The sequence below is a fragment of the Aquarana catesbeiana genome, linkage group LG03, assembly GCF_042186555.1.
Source record: "Aquarana catesbeiana isolate 2022-GZ linkage group LG03, ASM4218655v1, whole genome shotgun sequence".
Classification (NCBI taxonomy): Eukaryota; Metazoa; Chordata; class Amphibia; order Anura; family Ranidae; genus Aquarana; species Aquarana catesbeiana.
The window spans coordinates 313,360,916-313,382,566 of record NC_133326.1 but is presented as its reverse complement, the minus strand read 5'-3'; the positions used below and the strand labels follow the sequence as shown (position 1 = coordinate 313,382,566).

Here is a 21,651-nt window from a genome sequence, read left to right as displayed (position 1 = left end):
GAAATTACATTAACATGTTAAAGGTTAAGTTCATTTTGCATTTATTATTATTTTTTTTTCACAGGAGCCTGCAGTGGGTCAAGGGTGCAATGTCAGGCTCCTGCACACTCTTCCTACAGCTCTGTGTGGGCTGTCAGTTTAAGTCTGCTTTGACACTAGAGCAGGGGGTGTTGAAGGTAAAACGCCGCTAGTTTTAGTGGCGCTTTACCATCATTTTAGTGGCACTATTCGGCCACTAGCGGGGTTAAACGGGGCGGGTTAAATGCCCCGTGTAGCGCCGCTGCCAAAGCGTTTTGCAGGCGCTTCAGCAGCGGTGCCCATTCATTTCAATGGGCAAAAGCAGTGGAGGAGCAGTGTATACGTTGCTCCTTCAGCGCTCCAAAAGATGCTGATCGCAGGACTTTTTTTTACCGTCCTTCCAGCTCATCGCCTCAGTGTGAAAGCACTCAGGTTTTCACACTAAGACTGCAGGGGAGGTGTTTTTTTTAGGCGCTTTACAGGCGCTATTTTTATCCCAAATGCGCCTGAAAAACACTCCAGTGTGAAAGGGGTCTAAGAGATGTACGAAGTGTGAATGGACTATGAGCTTGTTTGATCGGCGTGGTCACAGTCCATTGAAACTACAAGTCTCTCTGCCACAGTAACACATGACTTGCAGTTTATTCATTCACAGATCACGTGGAGCCATGTCAATTTCAAATTTGACAGCGGCTGAAAAAGGGAGGAATCCCTGCCCGCTGTCACAGGGAAGGGGGGCCTGCTTGAACATGTTACATATTAAATATGGGTGTAACATGTTCAAAGGTGAACCTATCCCTTTATAGATTTACCACAGTTTTAGTGATTGAATGTACAGTGCCTTGAAACGTATTCATACCCCCTTGAGGTTTTCTAAATTTTTTGTCATGTTACAACCAAAAACATAAATGGTATTTTATTAGGATTTTATGTGATAGACCAACACAAAGTGGCACATAATTGTGTCGTGGAAGGAAAATGATAAATGGTTTTCATAATTTTTACAAAAAAACATCTGAAAAAAGTGTGGCGTGCATTTGTATTTAGCCCTCTTTACTCTGATACCCCTAACTAAAATCTAGTGGAACCAAGTGCCTTCAGAAGTCATCTAATTAGTAAATAGTAATTTCAATATAAATTCAGCTGTTCTGTGAAGCCCTCAGGTGTTTGTTAGAGAACCTTAGTAAACAAGCAGCATCATAAAGGCCAAGGAACACACCAGACAGGTCGGGGATAAAGTTGTGGAGAATTTTAAAGCAGGGTTAGGTTATAAAAAATTAAAAAAAAACCCCCAAGATTTGAACATCTCATGGAGCACTGTTCAATCCATCATCCCAAAATGGAAAGAGTATGGCACAACTGCAAACCTACCAAGACATCACCGTCCACCTAAACTGACAGGCCAGGCAAGGAGAGCATTAATCAGAGAAACAGCCAAGAGGGTGGCAAGAAGAAAGCCATTTTTGAAAAAAGCCATAATAAATCCCATTTGCAGTTTGCGAGAAGCCATGGGGGGACAAAGCAAACATGTGGAAGAAGATGTTCTGGGCAGAGACCAAAATTGACCTTTTCGGCCTAAAAGCAAAAACTAAAACTGGATATCACCCCACACACCCTCCCCACCATGAAACATGGTGGTGACGGTAGTATCATGTTGTGGGGATGCTTTTCTTTAACAGGGGCAGGGAAGCTGGTCAGTGCTGATGGGAAGATGGATGGATTGAACCTGTTATGCCGCGTACACACGGTCGGACTTTTCGTCTACAAAAGTCCGACAGCCTGTCCGACAGACTTCCGGCAGACTTGCGGCGGACTTGTGGCAGACTTTCTAACGAACGGACTTGTCTACACACGACCACACAAAAGTCCGACGGATTCGTACGTGATGACGTACACCAGACTAAAATAAGGAAGTTCATAGCCAGTAGCCAATAGCTGCCCTAGCGTGGGTTTTTGTCCGTCGGACTAGCACACAGACGAGCGGATTTCGGGGTCCGTCGTACTTACGACGTAAAGATTTGAAGCATGTTTCAAATCTAAAGTCCGTCGGATTTGAGGCTAAAAAAGTCCGTTGAAAGTCCGGAGAAGCCCACACACGATCGGATTACCAGCCAGCTTTAGTCCGTCAGCGTCCGTTGGACTTTTGTAGACGAAAAGTCCGACCGTGTGTACGCGGCATTAGAGTTTGCAAAAGACTTGAGCCTGGCGCAGAGGTTCACCTTCCAGCAGGACAACAACCCTAAACATACAGCCAGAGCTACAATGGAATGGTTCATATCAAAGTATATTCATGTGTTAGAATGGCCCAGTCAAAGTCCAGACCTAAATCCAATTGAGAATCTGTGGCAAGACTTGAAAATTGCTGTTCAGATGCACTCCATTCAATCTGACAGAGCTTGGGTTATTTTGCCAAGAAGAATGGACAACAAATGTACTCTCTAGCTGTGCAAAACTGGTAGAGACATACCCAAAAAAAACACTTGCAGCTGTTATTGCAGTGAAAGGTGGTTCTACAAAAGTATTGACTCAGTAAGGCTGAATACAAATGCACGCCACACTTTTCAGATATTTGTAAAAAAAAAAAAAAAAAAAAATGAAAGCCATTTATCATTTTCTTTCCATTTCACAATTATGTGCCACTTTGTGTTGGTCGATCACACAAAATCCCAATAAAATACATTTACGTTTTTGGTGGTAACATGACAAAATGTGGAAAATTTCAAGGGGTGTGAATATTTTAAGGCACTGTACAAAGAGTCTCAAGAGCCTAGTTCACACGGGCTTCAGATTGATGTACAGTACATCTAACCCAGTGAAGCATGTAAGCAGCCATGCAGATGCTTATTATCAGGCTTGTCTCACAATTATCAATACAAATTCATAAAATAGATTTAAAGTTGGAAAAAAAAAAAATGTATGAAATACAAAAAAACAGGGCAAATGTTTATGCTACACAGTGTTTAAGTAAACTAAATGTCATCCAGTTACGGCTTAGATCTACTGTACTGTAATGCAATTCGGGGAAAGATCTTAATTTAAAATAAAGTGCACGGTAAACTGTTTTTACACATTATAGAAGGGAATTCCAGTTAGTGGAGTTTTTCCCTGCTCTTGCAATAAAATTTACATTAAGTTATTTAAAGCTGTACTGCGGAGAGATAATAAAAGGTGAAGTAAAAAAAATAAAAAATAAAAATTCACTCATTGAAGGCATCTCCCCTCTTGGTGAGATAAGGAGCACAAACCAGAGCTGGGGCAACATCCTGGGCAGCATGGTCAAAAGTGGTCAGCAGATGTGGTTTGTAGAGCAGCAAGCTGGAGCACTCCCAACACGTTTATATGCTACTATGTACTAGAAGTGGCTTTGGGACCTATGCAAATCATGGGAGCCTCACTCCTCTTAACAGTAAACTTACTTGTGCAGCATTTTTGTTTTAAATGTTTTTCTCAGCATCGTTTCTTTCTCTTCTCCCTCTAGTTAGCACTCAATAGTAATGAACTAGCCCTGGTCTAACATGACACTGAGATGGAAAATTGTTTTCAGATACTTATACTTTTCCTTTCCTGGCTCTGCCTCAAGTCAGCACAAGGGCTAGAGAAGGATACCTTTGTTGGTCTAGATAAGAGTGTCAAGGGGCAGAGTCAACTCATTGTGTGCCGACAGGAGGCAGAGCAAGGAAAGGAAAATCACTCAAAGAATATTTGAAAAAACAAAATTTATTTTATTTTCTTTAGTAGTGTCCAATCCTCCTGTAGGTAGCAGTATAACGCAAATGTTTGAGATTGAGTCCCTTGAAGAAAAAAAAAAAAAAGGGAAGAGGAACTTTAGTCAGAAAATGAACTCCCGCTAGGCAACTCCTTTTTGCAGGTATAGCTATGTAAGACATTAAAAATAAGTTTACTGTTTAAAATTCAGTAATACGTCGTCTCACCCTGCTCTGCACATGCTCAGTTGATCTCGATTTTTAGGCACTCCCAAATTTGTAGAGGCCAATCTGCTGACAGCCTAAAGATTTACTGCTGTTCAGGGGCTCTGGGCTTCAGCAAAATGGCAGCCTCAGGCAAGAACAAACAGGAACAATGCTGGAGGCAAATTACAGCACACACTATATTGTGGTAGCATAATTATTATATGGAATGTATGTTTCTTGCTAAAGATCATTTTTCTTAAGTTGTTATGGGTAAAGTTCCACTTTAAGCCTGGTAGAAAAGACAGTATATTCAGCCACCATACTGTATAGAGATATTACATTTTTGTAAGACAAAATTGATGGATTGGCTGAAAAAAAAAAAAAAAAAAAAAAAAAAAAAAAAAACACGTTTGGCAGGTAAAGTTGTTCCCATACATGCATTTCAGCTGTGTAGAGGTTTGCCTGAGGATCTGCATTGAGTACTTCAATTAATAAAACAGCCATGCATCTCTGAGAAGATAAATGCAGAGATGATTGCTCATCACGATACAGCTAAAAAGTCTCTAAGATCTAAGCAAGTATACAGTATATACCAATAACTTGACTTTGAAACCCATGTGTCTAAAAAAAAATATATTACCAATAACTCACCTTCAAGAATGTATCTAAAGCAGGGTTTCTCAATCTTTTTACCTCAAAGGAACCCTTGGCTAAAAATTGATCTCAGGTAATCCCTGAAAAAGATTTTTAGATCTTCACCTCACAGAAGATTGGGTCTGATCAGTGATCTGAAGATATAACAACAAATTATTGTAGAAATGGCATAAAATCAGGGTTTTTCAACCAGAGTTCTTTAGCAAAGCGACATTGTGGCAGATGCACATCTGCCCAATATTGTTGTCCGTGTGCATGGATACCCAATGCCATCTCTGTAGTTGGGGCTACGGTGAACTCAGAGGACAGGGCTAGCAGGAGGTGAGACGCTGTGTATGGTAATGCAGACAGCGGGAGAATGTGGCTGGAAAAGGAGGCGACATCCTGTGTATGACAGTGTTGGATGCAGACTGCAAAACCACATGGCAGGATCAGACTGAATGTAGCAGGAGAGGAGTGCAGAATAGCTTTATGGTATTGCACAACAAGGTTATTATGAGCACATCTCCTGCTACATTCAGTCGGATCCAGCCATGTGCTCCCACTCTCTGCAGTCTGCATTTTGCACTGCCAAACACAGGATGTCACTTCCTTGTACAGTGCCTTCCAAAGTATTAACCCCCTTGGCTTTTTACCCATTTTGTTACATTACAGGCTTTAGTTCAATGTTTTTTTTTAATCTGAATTATATGTGATGGATCAGAACACAGTAGTCTAAGTTGATGAAGTAAAATTAGAAAAATAAACATAAAACTATTTTTCAGGAATTAAAAAAAAAAAATGATAATTGGCATGTGCATATGTATTCACCTCCTTTGTTATGAAGCCCATAAAAAAGCTCTGGTGCAATCAATTGCCTTCAGAAGTAACATGATTAATGAAATGATGTCCACCTGTGTGCAATCTAAGTGTCACATTACCTGTCATTACATATACACACCTTTTTGAATGGCTTCACAGGCTGCAACACCCAAGCAAGAGGCACCACTAACCAAATACTGCCATGAAGACCAAGGAACTCCTCAAACAAGTAAGGGACAATGTTGTTGAGAAGTACAAGTCAGGATTAGGTTATAAAAAAAAAAAAAAAAAAAAAAATATATCTAAATGTTTGATGATCCCTAGGAGCACCATCAAATCTATCATAACCAAATGGAAAGAACATGGCACAACAGCAAACCTGCCAAGAGACGGCCGCACACCAAAACTCATGGACCGGGCAAGGAGGGCATTAATCAGAGAGGCAGCACAGAGACCTAAGGTAACCCTGGAGGAGCTGCAGAGTTCCACAGTAGAGACTGGAGTATCTGTACATAGGACGACAATAAGCCGTACGCTCCATAGATTTGGGCTTTATGGCAGAGTGGCCAGAAGAAAGCCATTACTTTCTGCAAAAAAACCCAAAAATGGCACATTTTGAATTTGCGAAAAGGCATGTGAGAGACTCCCAAAATGTATGGAGGAAGGTGCTCTGGTCTAATGAGAATAAAATTGAACTTTTTGGCCATCAAAGAAAACGCTATGTCTGGCGCAAACCCAACACATCACCCAAAGAACACCATCCCTACAGGGAAATGCTGTGGGGATGTTTTTCAGAAGTCGTGACTGGGAAACTGGTCAGAGCTGAGGGAAAGATGGATGGTGCTAAATACAGGGATATTCTTGAGAAAAACCTGTACCACTCTGTGTGTGATTTGAGGCTAGGACGGAGGTTCACCCTCCAGCAGGACAATGACCCCAAACACACTGCTAAAGCAATACTTGAGTGGTTTAAGAGGCAACATGTAAATGTGTTGGAATGGCCTAGTCAAAGCCCAGACCTCAATCCAATAGAAAATCTGTGGTCAGACTTAAAGATTGCTGTTTATAAGCGCAAACCATCCAACTTGAAGGAGCTGGAGCAGTTTTGCAAGGAGGAATGGGCAAAAATCCCAATGGTAAGATGTGGCAAGCTCATAGAGAGACTTATCCAAAGCAACTTGGAGCTGTAATAGCCGCAAAAGGTGGCTCTACAAAGTATTGACTTAAGGGGGATAAATAGTTATGCGAATTGACTTTTTCTGTTATTTTGTCCTATTTGTTGTTTGCTTCACAATAAAAAACAAAAAAAAAAAAAAAAACATCTTCACAGTTGTGGGCATGTTCTGTAAATTAAATGATGCAAATCCTCAAACAATCCGTGTTAATTCCAGGTTGTGAGGCAACAAAACATGAAAAATGCCAAGGGTGGTGAATACTTTTGCAAGCTGGAACTACAGAGGAGGCCTCGGATATCAATGTGCGCTGACATTACGAAAAAGTTTTCAGATTCTCAAACTGTTTGGCACGCTCATTAGACTTTGTACTTGTGTACCTTTTAAGAGGCTGCTAATGCTGATTCCCATACTGAAAATACCAAATGACTGGCTATTATGCCTATCCATTGGCTTTAATACTTTAAATCAGATGAAGAAGGTTGGAGGCATGTTAGAAGGCCTTATCTGCATACTTAGTCTGGGTTGGTTACATTGAGTCACTAACCCAGAACATGTCCTGGCTTTGCCCAAAGGGGTCAACGTGTCAACCAGACAGCTTGCATTTGCAGTATCTGCAAATTCAACCTCAATTATTCTCTCAGCAAAGTTTTCATTTAAGAAGGTCCTCACTCCCTCTTAACACAATACACACATAAAGGTTGATTTACTAAAGGCAAATAGTCAACTACACATGTACTGCAAATGCAGTTGCACTAGATCGGAGGGGAAGCTCTGAAATCAGGGAAAGCTCTGCTGATTTCTATCATCCACTCATGTACAAGCAAAAATGCTTTATTTTTTTTTCCTTCTCCTTACATGTTCCCCTCAGATCTAGAGCAACTATTTGCCTTTAGTAAATCAACCCCATAGTATACAGTATATGCGATCAAAACGAAAAAAAAAAAAAAGTGGAAGACTGCAAAGCTAGGCACATCCATCCAGTCACAAGCTCAGCATAGAAGTTTCATTTGGTCGACATATTAATGCGTATCGGGTTTCCTATGGTCTCAACTAATGCGTCTGAGGGAGGAAAAAAAAAAAATCGTACACAAATTGAAATCTAAGCAGAAATTTAATATATTTATAGTTCTGTACAACTTTCACTATACTGAATTTCAAAAACTTCACCACAAAAATTGTAAATACATTTATCATTTAAACACCAATTGCAATACATTCATTTTTTTATAGCTGTGTTTTTATTAGGCAAATATAAATCAGGTGTGAATTTTGATTAACTGGAAGCATAACTGCATAAAATCATTTGAAGATACACTAAGGTACTACACTTCATAAAACTAAAATATAAAAATGTACAATAAGGCAAATAGCTAAAAATGTAGTATTACAGCTATAGTGATTATAGTGCACTTGTTTTATACACCAACAGGACATTGTGCAAATGGTAAATCACATGCATTTTAAAGCTGCAAGTGTTCAACATCTTTATCTTAATTATACTCAATGTAAACATTCTACAGATAGCAAATGTTCTGTATTTAATTCTTACAACACCATACAACAAATGATCTTTCAAGTAATTAGATAAAATGGGTTTTTCACTTAAGAAGAACATGGGACCTGCCTGTGCAATATAATGGAGGGACCCTTTCATTCCCACTTCCCAAAAAGTGAATAGCTATATTCAACCTTTGTCAATAGCAGTTTTCACCAGATGAAATTTGAACATATAGCTCTTTGTCCTCTCCTGTGGAGATAAGGGTGATAGGAGTCCAAGGGTCTGTTTTAAATGCAAAACCCATTTGAATACATTGATAAAATAGTACACATTTAAAAATATTGATAAATAACACTGTTACTATCTGGAAAATTACTGCAAAAAAAAAAAATAATCTAGGAGAGATGCAGCGTCTCCTTTAGATGCATTGCCTCAAAACTTCATTTATGTCTGGGGCACACTAAATTTAATGATAAACATTAGATTATAAAACATCAAGAATGTTACAACAAAATACATGAACTTATTATCTTCTATAATTGTCTGTACAACATAGTACCTAGAAACGTTAAATCAGTACTTGGTCTTCAAATTAGAGAAACTTACTTTGGTTTCGTTTGCCTGACGGATGTGGATTTTAAAAGGTGTCAGTAGGGAAAGAGGTTAGTGTTTTTCATGGACACATGTTGATGTATAGTTGTCACAATTAATGTATACAATGCAGCAGGGTGCCCATGTTCATATGTAGCGCACTGTGTTAAACAAAATGTTTTTTTTTTTTTTTTGGGTGTCCCCCAAGTCTCACTGTAAAGGCACAATAAAGTGAATCTATAGCAGCCTTTCTCAACCTTTTCATCACAGAGGAACCCTTGAAATAAGTTTCCAGTCTCAGGGAACTCCTGTTAAAAAGGTCTATATCTACAACTCGTGATACAATAGTGTGATAGTCAGTGGGAAGAATGCTCCTTGCACTTGTGGTCATTGGGAAGAATCCCCCCCCCCCCCCCATTATAGATAGCCAAAAAGATAATTGCTGTCAGTAGGAACTTATCTGAGAGGCAGAAAGTGCTCATTGAACCTCTAGCAACCTCTGGAGGAACACGGTCTATGGGAAGAAAAGTTAAACTACGAGCTGTGGCGGGTTCCCAGAAAGCCTAAATCTGTAGCACTCAAATATGTTAGACATACAGGACATCAGTTGTGACCCCGATATTACCAAAGTGCTGAACATAGAAAGCTATAATAGAGATTGCTAAAGGTTACTGGCATCAAAGCATCTTTACAAAAATCAATGATATACTGAGCTCCCCACAGCCTCTTTCTGCACCCACACCTGATGTTCTCCACAGCGCCATAAAAGTTTAATATAGTTGGGTAATAAGTCAGCTTTGCTGCTGTCGGGTTTACTTACCTTCAATACTAGCTCCTGCACCATAAAAAAAAAGAGAACTGAATATGTGTTCAGGAACATTTAATGTTGGTGGTCACCCAATATTAATGGTCCACTTTTAGCATGGCCACTATTACAGCTCTCAGGATAGTCTTCCTAGTGCTTTGCAGCCACTTTCATACTGTTTACAGTGCATCATGACTCCACTACAGTACTGAGACTAGCCACAAGAAGGCCAGTCTTTTGGGAAATGGCCATCCGCTAGTATATATTTTAAAAAAATTTTTTTTTTTTTTCCCTTTCCAGTCTGTAAAGGGCTAATATTTTGCACTAATGTGACCAGTCACTGCTAATAGTGGGACATTCCAGGAAATGTTTCTAACGCCAATGAGAGGTTTTGGAAGAACAGGTTGTCCAGTCCAATCTCTCACTAATAAAATCAGGTCCATCTATATCTTCCTAAATGAACATCAAATTTTTATAGATGTATTATAAGAAGTGTAGTTTGTATGTCATGTTTGTTCTTGATAGAGCTTTATGTGATAATGGCTACAGAGGAAAGATATCCTCTTTAAATACAATAGCAGGTCAAAAGGCAAGTCATCATACAATTCATATGTAATTCAGTCTTTACATTCATGATCTAAGGATGCAGATTAAGAAAGTACGCACATTTTTCTGAACAGTTCTAGAAAAAGTGAAAATAAAGGGCAGCTGAATGCTGCAGAAAAAAACATTTGCAATACCCTATCACATGTACAAAAGTCCATTTGTAGTAAAATGTTAAAATTGGCTATTTAAAACAAAAGCATTTCAATAAAAACCATCTACATTTTATTGTACTAGAAAATAACACAATATGTAAACAAATATTTTCAGATAATGCAAGCGAAAATAAAATATGTATGTACATAACATCACCAGACCCAAATACACACACGCACACACACACTACAGTTACGTGAAAGAAGACTGTTAAGTAGGGAAGGGAATTCCTAACATGTACTAAGGTGGAGGATCAATCCCAGCAGAGTTCTTGCTGTCACAGGTAATCTGCACATAGGAAGCCCGTATGCACTTTATATTGCACAGGCCTAAACTGTGAAATTATGCTGTGCCGAATTTAAGGATAGTATGAACCTCTGTGTACACACAGAGCAGTCATTGATGGACCCCAAAATAATAAAAAACGGGACACAATCTTTGCTGTGAAATTAGTTTCAAATTTACTAACCCCCCCCCCCCTTCTAAAAATACAGGCTCCCTGGCTATCTTGCTGATCCAAATTATTTATTATTTGAATCACTGCCCAGGAACAAGTATGCTGATAAGAGCTCTGACTTATTTCTGACTTTCCTGATCTGAATTTGTTTCAATACAATGACTTTTGAGTCACAAAAATTCAAAATCAACAATTCATGATACATTAGTGTGATGGTCAGTGGGAAGAATGGTCCTTACACTTGTGGTCATTGGGAAGAATTACCTCCTTACAGATAGCTAAAAAGATCAATGGGATTTTGGGAATGGTGGGAACTTATCTGAGAGGCAGAAATTGCCCAATGCTGAAGGAACCCCTAGCAACCTCTGGAGGAACCCTGGTTGAGAATCACTGATATATCATATTCAAAAAATACCTTTATATAAATATCTTTTTAATAAGTGGTCACAATCTCTTGTCTCAGCTGCATAAGGGGCTTAGGGAGGTGGGGGTGGAGAAACAGAAGCACACTGATCTTCCCAGTGAATGGGTGTGCAGAGGAGCATGTCAGCACAAGTCTTATTATTGGACGACAAGCAGGCTGTTCTTCCAGCAGAGTCAGAAAACTGACCACACTAGCCAGTTAACGACCGCCCTATTGTAGCTTTACTGCTACAGGGCGGGTGTTCTGTGCAGAACCGCGGACATATATGTTATTCGGCTCTTCTGGGTAGGGGGCGCGCTGCTTCTGCTGTGATTAGTCACAGCAGAAGCCGATCAGTGGGTGCCGGCCAAAGAACGACCACCTGCACCGCTGATCGGCAAGGAGGCAGACTGTCAGTGGTGATGTGCTGGATTTTATTCCCTGCTTCACAGGGAAGCAAAATTCAGCACATCACTTAGTGAAAACAGCACATGTACACACAAAAACACTGGTTAGGCACACATTTAACCCTTTGATCGCTCTAGATGTTTAGCCCCTTCCCAGACAGTGTCATCAGTACAGTGACAAGTGCATATGGAAAAAAAAAAAATTGGAAAAATGTAAGGTAATGCACTTGGGGCAAAAAACAAATGCTAACTACACACTGGGGGAGAGAACCGCTGGGGGAATCAAGGATGGAGAAGGATCTGGGGGTCCTAGTAGATGACAGATTGAGCAATAGCATGCAATGTCAAGCTGCAGCTACCAAAGCCAGCAGAATATTAGCGTACATAAAAAAAAAGAAAGATATACTCCAGGGATAAAACTATAATCCTACCACTTTATAAAACTCTGGTAAGACCACATCTGGAGTACTCCATCCAGTTCTGGTCACCAGTCCTCAGAAGGGATGTGCTGGAACTGGAGAGAGTCCAGAGAAAGGCAACAAAACTAATAAGGGGATTGCAGGAGTTCAATTACGAGGAACGACTACAAACACTAAATTTATTCTTGCTGGAGAAACAACGCTTGAGAGGAGATATGATAGCGATTTACAAATACCTCAATGGCGATCCAAGCCTAGGAAAAAAAACTATTCGTCTCAGGGAGTGCAAGAGGACACAGGGCCACACAATGAGATTGGAGAAGAAGCAGTTTACTGTAAACTGCGCAGGGGTGTTTTCACTGTCAGGGCAATAAGGCTGTGGAACTCTCTTACACAATTGGTAGTGACTGTGGGGAGTATGGATATGGCAAAGTATAGACACTGACACATGTGCACCTACACAGGTTGAACTGGATGGCCTATTGTCTTTAGTTAACATTACCTACTATGAAACCATATTTTTAGCACTGATCACTGTATTAGTGTCACTGGTTCCCACAAAGTGTCAAAAATGTCAGATTATCCACCGCAATATCACAGTCCCCCTATAAGTCACTGATCGCCACCATTATTAGTATAAAAAAAAAAACAAAATTCAAGTATATATTACACACCATAGTTGGTAGGCGCTGTAACTTTTGCACAAACCAATCAATATACAACTTACTGGGATTTTTTTTACCCAAAAATATGGAGCAGAATACAGATTGGCCTAAAGTTATGAAGAAATTCTTCTTTTTTCATTTTTTATTGGATATGTTTTAGTCACACTTTCCTAGTGTAGTCAGTGTGAAATAAGAAAGGAGGACTGACAGGATTACCAGGTATTTCATGCAAAAGGAAGAAATACATAGAGAAAAGGATACTTTTTAATACAAGTACATGGTACAACATACACATCAGGAGTATGAAATGCTGGGGTAATATATTATTTAAGTACATCTGTAACCAAAAAGTAGCTTCTAGTGTCGACATCCTTCTAAAAAGGTTAGTTGATGGCTGTTCGGCCAATCCTATGGCTTCAGTACTTTCAGTAAATTACCTGGAACAAGTATGCAGATTAGAAATGCCAGATTAAAGTCTGTGCCTGTGACTAAATGTACTGAAGAAACAGGCATGACAGCCATGCAAATATAGCATTTTCACATGTAAAAAGGTAAGCAATTGCAATCTTAACCACTCCACTACCAGCCATTGTATTATAACGACCGCTAGGGAGAGTGGTTATTCTGACAGGCAGTTCAAAACAGTTTTTTTTTTATGTTGGTGCACGCACCATTCTGCTGCTCCCACTGTCATTAGACAGCAAAGGCAAATGGCACTGAGCCGATAAGAGAGGCTCTGTGCCTTACGGTGGTACTGTTTACACAGGAGAACCTGCTGCTTCCTCTCTCTGGAGGAAGGTGAAGGAGAATTTAATGAAAAAAAAAAAAATTGTGGCAAAAAAAATATAAAAAAATAAAAGGGAAGAAGATCCCGTTTATAATGCCCTGGCATTTCTATTTTATATGTTTTTTACCTTAAAGTAAGGGAAATATGTTTGTTTACTATGGTTTACAGCTAAATGAAGGCATACGTTTTGGGTACCTGTATTTTATAGGTGGTTACAGAAATTGATCTAGCACTAAAAAGGATAAAACCAACCCACTAGTTACATTATAGAAAGAAACTTTAAGACCAGCTAGACTCATGAAACAAGCTGAAAAATATTTTAGAAACCAATATATGGAATTCCATACTTCATTGTACTGAATCAACTACATACATAAAAGTAGCTGCTTCATGAAAACAAACAGACATTCTGAAGTGTGTCTAAAATAGACTTTAAAATGCTAAAACATCTTCAAAAATAAAGCTGTATCACCCAGCAATCACCTTCAGTTCTGAAGACATATAGTATTTTGCAAAACACGTTTGCAAACAATGATCCACATGACACAACTATAAGCAATAGTCTATGAAAAGTTTATCATCCACATTAGCCATACCAATGCAGAACATGAGAGTGACAAAGGAGATTCATTTAAGCTGGGCAATTTCCTGCAAGAACGGAATACCAAATGTTCCAGAGTGCTGCTGCTCGGACCACATCGGAACTTCATGTTGTAGAGGAGTCCTCTTTGGATAGAAAGTGTGATGGGAATCATAGTTCAGTAAACAGCTAAGAGATTCCATGTAGATATCAGCGAAACGCGCCAGCCGTCTCAGAAAATAGGTTGGATTATGATTCGTCCTGAATATACTTCCAAAGCGAGGGTTAAACATTTTTCTTGCCATGTCCCTACAGTACAGAAAGAGAAGTTAGATATAGCAGAGGTGAAGTCTCTCAACCACCTTTCCCTAACTACTTTTCACCCGCACACAGTAGGTGTACTGCGGGCAGGTGGTAGCTGCAGGCTGAGAGATGTACTGGTACATTGCGGCCATTCTTCTGGGTTTGGGACATGCATGTATGCGCCCCCTGCCGACCCGTGCCATGATTGGACACAGCACAAGTTTGGAAGCAGATTTTAGCCAATGATTTTGGCTGGGGTCAGCTGATAGACTGTGGCCAATCACACACAGAGTTCTGTGTTTACAAAAAACACAGAACTCTGTGTTCAGGGAACAGTGACCTGGCTGTTTCTTCTAACTGCAAAGCAGGGGGGGGGGGGGGGGGGGGACTGACAATAAAGTAAAAGCAGTGCACATTGTTGTTAGGCACACAGTTAACCCATTTATTGGCCCTAGATGTTAACCCCTTCCCAGCCAGTGTCATTAGTGAAGTGTTAGTGTACAGTATTATCACTAATTACTGTATTAGTGTCACTAGAGATGTCAGTGTCAGTTAGTGACCCTCCCTGATATTGCCCTCCACCTTATCACAGTCACACTATAAGTTGCTGAACACTGCACTTACAGTATAGCGTCTATAGCTGTGTAAATTCAAGCATACATACCATCGTTTTTAGACACCATAACTTTCGCACAAACCAACTAAAATATGCTTACTGGAAATTATTTTTTTTTAACCAAAAGACGTAGCAGAATACATTTTGGCCTAAATTTATAAAGAGATTTTATTTTTTTTATTTGTTAGGTTTTATAAACAGAAAGTAGAACATATATTATTTTTTTTCCTTTACAGCGCAAAAAAAAAATAATAATAATAATAATAATATCAAGCCGAGTGGTGATCAAATACCACCAAAAACAGCTCTATTTGAGTGAAAAAGAAAAAAAAAAAATTGCATTTGCATCCAGTGCTGTATTACCACACAATTGTCGATTAAAGTAGCACAGTACTGAATAGCAAAAAATGCCCTGGTCTTGAAAGGGGATACAACCTTCAAAAGGTCAAGTGGTTAATGTAGAGGGGCAGAAGATGCAGATCAGAACCAACATAAGAATGTAAATAACTATTAGGGAGTCACAATTGTCAGCATACATTCTTCTGGAGTCCAAAAAGATCTATACATCATAAACCCAAGCCTGAACAATGGCTATGGACTCCTGAGGTTACAGATAAAGGATAAAGTTAACAAATACAGACCTCGTTTCTTGTCTCTCTTTTATCCATTCTTGCAATATCATCTGTGACTCAGCATCTCTGTATACCTAAAAAAAAAAAAAATAAATAAAAATACATACATACATACATACATACAAGAGCTGCACGATTCTGGCCAAAATAAGAATCATGATTTTTTGCTTAGAATAAAAAGATCACGATTCTCACAACGTAAAATCTTTCACATTATAAATTTTTTTTTTTTAATTCATTAAAGTAATTTTTTCCAAAAAAAATTGCATTTGAAAGACCGCTGCGCTAATACAGTGTGACATAAAATATTGCAACAACCACCATTTTATTCTCTAGGGTGCCTACTAAAAAAATATATGTGTTTGGGGGTTCTAAGTAATTTTCTAGCAAAAAAAAAAAAAAGAAGATTTTAACTTGAAACCAACAAATGTCAGAAAAAGGTTTAGTGTTTAAGTGGTTAAACTTTTTTCACTTACACTGGAAGTCCATTCCGTTGACAAATTGTTACAATGTTTATACTTAAGTTCAACTGATAAAGAATGTTTTGTTTCTTGGCAGACTGCCCGGTTTTTCTCTTCCTTTCTTTTGAGGGCTGTGGCTTCAGAAGAGCACAGAGAATTCTTTGCATAGAAAGAATTGTGAAACACTTTAATCAAGATCGCGATAACGATTCTTGGCGATTAATTGTGCAGCTCTACCTTCCAGCAGGACAACGACCCTAAACATACAGCCAGAACTACAATGGAATGTTTTACATCAAAGCAGATTCAGGTGTTAGAATGGCCCAGTCAAAGTCCAGACCTAAATCCAATTGAGAATCTGTGGCAAGACTTGAAAATTGCTGTTCACAGACGCTCTCCATCTAATCCGACAGAGCTTGAGCTATTTTGCAAAGAAGAATGGGCAAAAATTCACTCTAGATGTGGAAAGCTGGTAGAAACATCCCAAAGAGACTTGCATCTGTAATTGCAGCGTAAGGTGCTTCTACAAAGTATTGACTCAGGGGGGCTGAATACACATGCACGCCACACTTTCCACATATTCATTTGTAAAACAAATTTGAAAACCATTTATCATTTTCCTTCCACTTCACAATTGTGTGTCACTTTGTGTTGGTCTATCACATAAAATACCAATAAAAAACATGTTTTTGGTTGTAACAAGACCAAATGTGGAAAATGTCAAGGGGTATGAATACTTTTTCAAAGCACTGTAGATATTTTGGGACACCATCATCCACAGACCTAAGTGAACACAAGAAAGAGAGAGAGTGTGGAGTACATGATATATAGAAGAGTGTATAATGTGGAGCCATGTTTGTGGAAGACTGTACAGCATATTGAATAGAGAGGAGCTGTGCCACATGGTTTAATAGTACACGGTCCATATTCCCATCGCACACATTCCTGGAATGAGCTCCTAAGGAACCATGTGGTGTAGCAACCACCAGCTGGACACTAGAACATACACAATACTGTAGATATTCACCAGCACGCCAAGGATCTTCAATTACGTCCAAACGTTTTTTTATTGAAGAAAGATCATGTCACAAAACAGTGTAGTGCAATCTTTCAGAGCCAGGCAGAACCCAATCGCATGCCTGACGAAGGGGCCCTACATGGCTCCGAAACATTGCACTACACTGTTTTGTGATGTGATCTTTCTTCAATAAAAAAACGTTTGGACGGAATTAAAGATCCTTGGTGTGCTGGCGAATATCTACAGTAATATGGTTTAATAAGGCACACTGCAAGAAAAGCAATCTATAATTGAATGCAACAAACAGCCACCCCTTAACACACATACTCTGATAACGTGGAACATTTACATTGAAAAACAAAAATCAGCAGAAGCTTGTCCAATTCTAAACAAAAGCTTTTACATTTTTCCAAAAATGGCCATGTGTATGACCAGCACTACAGGTGATCTTGTCTAAGATACATTTTTGTTTTTAACTGTTACAAAAAAGAAATGCATCAAAATAAAAAAATTATACTAATTTCTTAATTTTAAGAACGTGCAACTGATAAATTAAATTGGAATAAGCCAGGTGGCCTTTCAAATATGTCATTAACGTCCATCTCCATTTGTTCTGTGCTGTCATTCACAACATATTTATATGCAAGGTCTATTGTGTATCCTGTATCATCAATGTTACAGCCAATGTTCTAGCCTTCCAAGCTAGAAGATCTTTAGCTACATAATGGAAGACAAAAATAGACTTGCTAAGCCTCTTCTCAAATAAACCTACAAACATGCAGCTAACCAAAGCTGGCACAGTCATCAAGCACAATAATATACACAGTCCAAGCATGTGTCTATTAGCACCTCTCCATAATGGGAACAAAAGACAGTTGGCTACAATTAAAAAAACAAAAGAAAAAAAAAAAAAACACACACACACACACACACACACACACACACGCGTGCGCACACACACGCACACACACACAGAGTGCACATTCTCAGCCACAAGGGTGCCCACAAGCACATGCAGACGTGGCCGTGATGCTTTACTTTGCAGATGCAGCAAGAATTAAACCCACGGTCCCATTCAGCGGTGGTACTGCCCATCGAATGTGACCAGGGGTTTAATGTATCAAGCGAATGGGGCTGCCCTGCAACGGTGTTCAATGCACATGGTTGCAGCGCAGTGGCTTGGTCACTTCAGAGTTAACGCAGACGGCGAGCAGCCGACAGATCTGTCAAAAACCCTCTGAAAAGTGAACCACCTTGGATAGTATTGACAAGCATGACAATCAGGCAACTAGTACATTCTATAGGAGGAGGCCAGCAATGGCTGCCTATATATATTTCTTTGGTACAGGTTTCCATAAATGCTCTACAGCCATCATAATCCAACTATGGGTACTTAACCAGATCTGCATTCTGGAGCTGCAGTTTACAATTCAGAATTACAATAATGGAGGAATATGGAAGGTCCAATCTTTAGAAAAAAATAAAAACTTCATACCAAATAGCTGTGAATCAACTTCCCTCTTCACGGAGAGGGAAGAATGTGCTCATTCAGGCCTTCTCAGGACATTTAGCCAAAAATACATTAGCAAAGTGATTTACTGAAAATTCTAGAATTGCAAGGCATTATCAGAGGTGTCCTCAAAAGGAGTTTTAGTTCCCAGGACTTTGTGTAATACGGTAAAAACTTTAATACCAAAATTCTAAAGCTGGCCATAGATGGATCGAATCTTGGCTGGTTCAGCAGGGACCCGAAGAGATTCGATCCATCTATAGGCAGGCTGGCTGTACTCAAGTTAATCCATCGATCTACTTGGATACAGCCAGCCCGTCTGATTTTTTTTGCATCCAATCACTGCTGGAGGCTACATCCACTAGCAGTAATCATTGTGTTCTGCAGGCTGGGAAGGCTCCCCGCCGGCAGAACACAATAGAGCTGCTTGAGGGATTCTCCCATCAACATAGACTATGCTGATGGAGAAATCAAGCAATTTTCTTTCCTTCCACCCAGTGCCGATCCTGACCGACCTAAGCAAAATTCTGCTAAGGGGCCCTCTACCTGACCCGTGATGCTGTGAGCTATGTAAACCATTTGCCATTGCCACACAGTCTCACCTGACACTTCAGTGCTCCCAATACAATCCTCCCTCCTTTAAACAAAACAGTCAAAGAATAAAGTACAACAATATAGAACACACATGTATATAATATACGTGCGTAATACATATCTGAGTGCGGATCCCCCCACTTCCATCAGGGTCCCCAGAGATCCCCTACTTACATTAGGGTCTCCAGAGAGCCTCCCTACTTACATCAGGGTCCCCAGAAAGTCTTCCCCTACATCAGGGTCCCCAGAGAGTCTCCCCCTACATTAGGGTCCCCAGAGAGCCTTCCCCTACATTAGGGTCTCCAGAGAGCCTCCCCCTACATTAGGGTCTCCAGAGAGCCTCCCCCTACATTAGGGTCTCCAGAGAGCCTCCCCCTACATTAGGGTCTCCAGAGAGCCTCCCCCTACATTAGGGTCTCCAGAGAGCCTCCCTACTTACATCAGGGTCCCCAGAAAGCCCCCCTTAAATCAGTGTCCCCAGAGAGTCTCCCCCTACATTAGGGTCCCCAGAGAGCCCCTCCTTACATCAGAGTCCGCACAGAAGTCCCCCTTACATCAGAATCCGCACAGAGGTCCCCCTTACATCAGAGTCCGCACAGAGGTCCCCCTTACATCAGAGTCCGCACAGAGGTCCCCCTTACATCAGAGTCCGCACAGAGGTCCCCCTTACATCAGAGTCCGCACAGAGGTCCCCTTTACATCAGAGTCCGCACAGAGGACTCCCTAACATCAGAGTCTGCACAGATGCCCTCCTTACATCAGAGTCTGCACAGAGCCCCCCCGCCTCACCGTGCCCATCATTGCCGCCTCACCGTGCCCATCACTGCCACCTCACCGTGCCCATCACTGCCACCTCACCGTGCCCATCACTGCCACCTCACCGTGCCCATCACTGCCGCAACACCGTGCCCATCACTGCCGCAACACCGTGCCCATCACTGCAGCAACACCGTGCCCCCTCATTGCCACCTCACCATGCCAATCAATGTAGCCTCACTGTGCCCATCATTGCTGCCTCACTGTGCCCATCATTGCTGCCTCACTGTGCCCATCATTGCTGCCTCACTGTGCCCATCATTGCTGCCTCACTGTGCCCATCATTGCCTCCTTACCGTGCCAAACATTGCCGCCTTACCGTGCCAAACATTGCCGCCTTACCGTGCCAAACATTGCCGCCTTACCGTGCCAAACATTGCCGCCTTACCGTGCCAAACATTGCCGCCTTACCGTGCCAAACAATGTAGTCTCACTGTGCCCATCATTGCCGCCTTACCGTGCCAATCATTTCCACCTCACTGTACCAATCAATGTAGCCTTACTGTGCTCATCATTGCAGTCTTACCGTGCCAATCATTTCACACTGAGCTTGGTGACACAGGGGTATTCTGCTTTGAGCTACGCTGCAGCCACAGCTTGCTCAAAGCGGCCCCAGGGCAGGCAACCTACTGGGAAATGTCCCGGTATCCCAGTAGGCCAGTCTGGCCCTGAGCAGAGCCGATCCGCCCTTGGGGGGCCCCCCCCACAGCGGCGGGGCCCTACGCAGCTTGCGTAGTGAGCGTATAGGGCGGATCGGCTCTGCTTCCAACCGTGCTGGAAAGAAAGAAAATTCAATTAACTATGGCACGTGTATCAAACACAAGAACCGCATGCCAAAACCCGGCCTGCCAGGCCATTTCATATGGCCCTCACACCCAGGGGGAGAGGTGGAAATGAGATGTGGACAATATGGGAAGGGGAGCTGAACTCTGCACAGCACACCCCTGAACCCTGCACTCTGTACACAGTGCACCCCTGAACCCTGCACTCTGTACACAGTACACTCTTAAAATCTTCCCACACCCACCGATCAGTGCGGTTCGGCAGGGGGGTTGGTCGAGTTCCTGCACCTATTCTCTGAAGAAAAAAAAAAAAAAAAAAAGCCCTGCATACATTTATATAGTCTTACAGATACAACCAGCTCTTTGAGGACAACCATAATGCTGATGCGGCCCGCAATGAGTTTGACATCCCTGATTTATGGCCTGCATTAATACATTTGCTGCTAAGCATCGAAGAGTGTTACCTTTTCTTGACAGTTGTTTTTGAAAATAGGATTGTAGATTACTATACCCATGATTTTTAAGTAAAAAAAAAAATCACTTTTAAATTCAATACTATTCATTCAACATACCTGCATACGTTCAAGTAACCCAGTTAACCCCTGAAGCCAGGCCATTGTCTGAATATACTCTGTTGTATTCATAATTGTAAGCTCTGATTTCAGTTCTGGAATAATAGCGCCTGTCCTCCACCCATGCTTCAATGTCAAATCCTGTTGAGCAAGACAAGAGAATAAGAATACTGTTGAGATTCGAGATAGCCTAAAATGTTATTGTATATTGTGTATTGTGTATTGTAACCTGTCTCAAGACAGAATTTGAAATCGGGAAGAGTTTTGTATCCATAACGTTAAAAGAGGAACTGCAGTCTGCTCACTTAATTTGTAATAAAAAACATATTTGCCATTCTGAAGCTTCCCTGCAACCACTTTGCATATTATTTTATACATACTGCGATTCTGTACTTGCCCAATATGCTGCAGAAATTT

At 40.8% G+C, this 21,651-nt stretch overlaps 1 protein-coding gene across 1 annotated transcript in view; it reads right to left on the bottom strand.

The window, feature by feature from the left end:
- Positions 1–8,700: 8,700 nt before the first annotated feature.
- Positions 8,701–21,651, bottom strand: part of NT5DC3 (5'-nucleotidase domain containing 3) — an 85,955-nt gene continuing 73,004 nt past the window's right edge. Inside the window, exons 12-14 of the mRNA XM_073620304.1 lie at positions 21,235–21,375; positions 15,491–15,555; positions 8,701–14,239 (exon numbers count right to left, since the gene is read on the bottom strand). Coding sequence (XP_073476405.1) covers positions 13,978–14,239; positions 15,491–15,555; positions 21,235–21,375 — 468 coding nt within the window. The 3' untranslated portion in view covers positions 8,701–13,977. The remainder of the gene's footprint in view (positions 14,240–15,490; positions 15,556–21,234; positions 21,376–21,651) is intronic.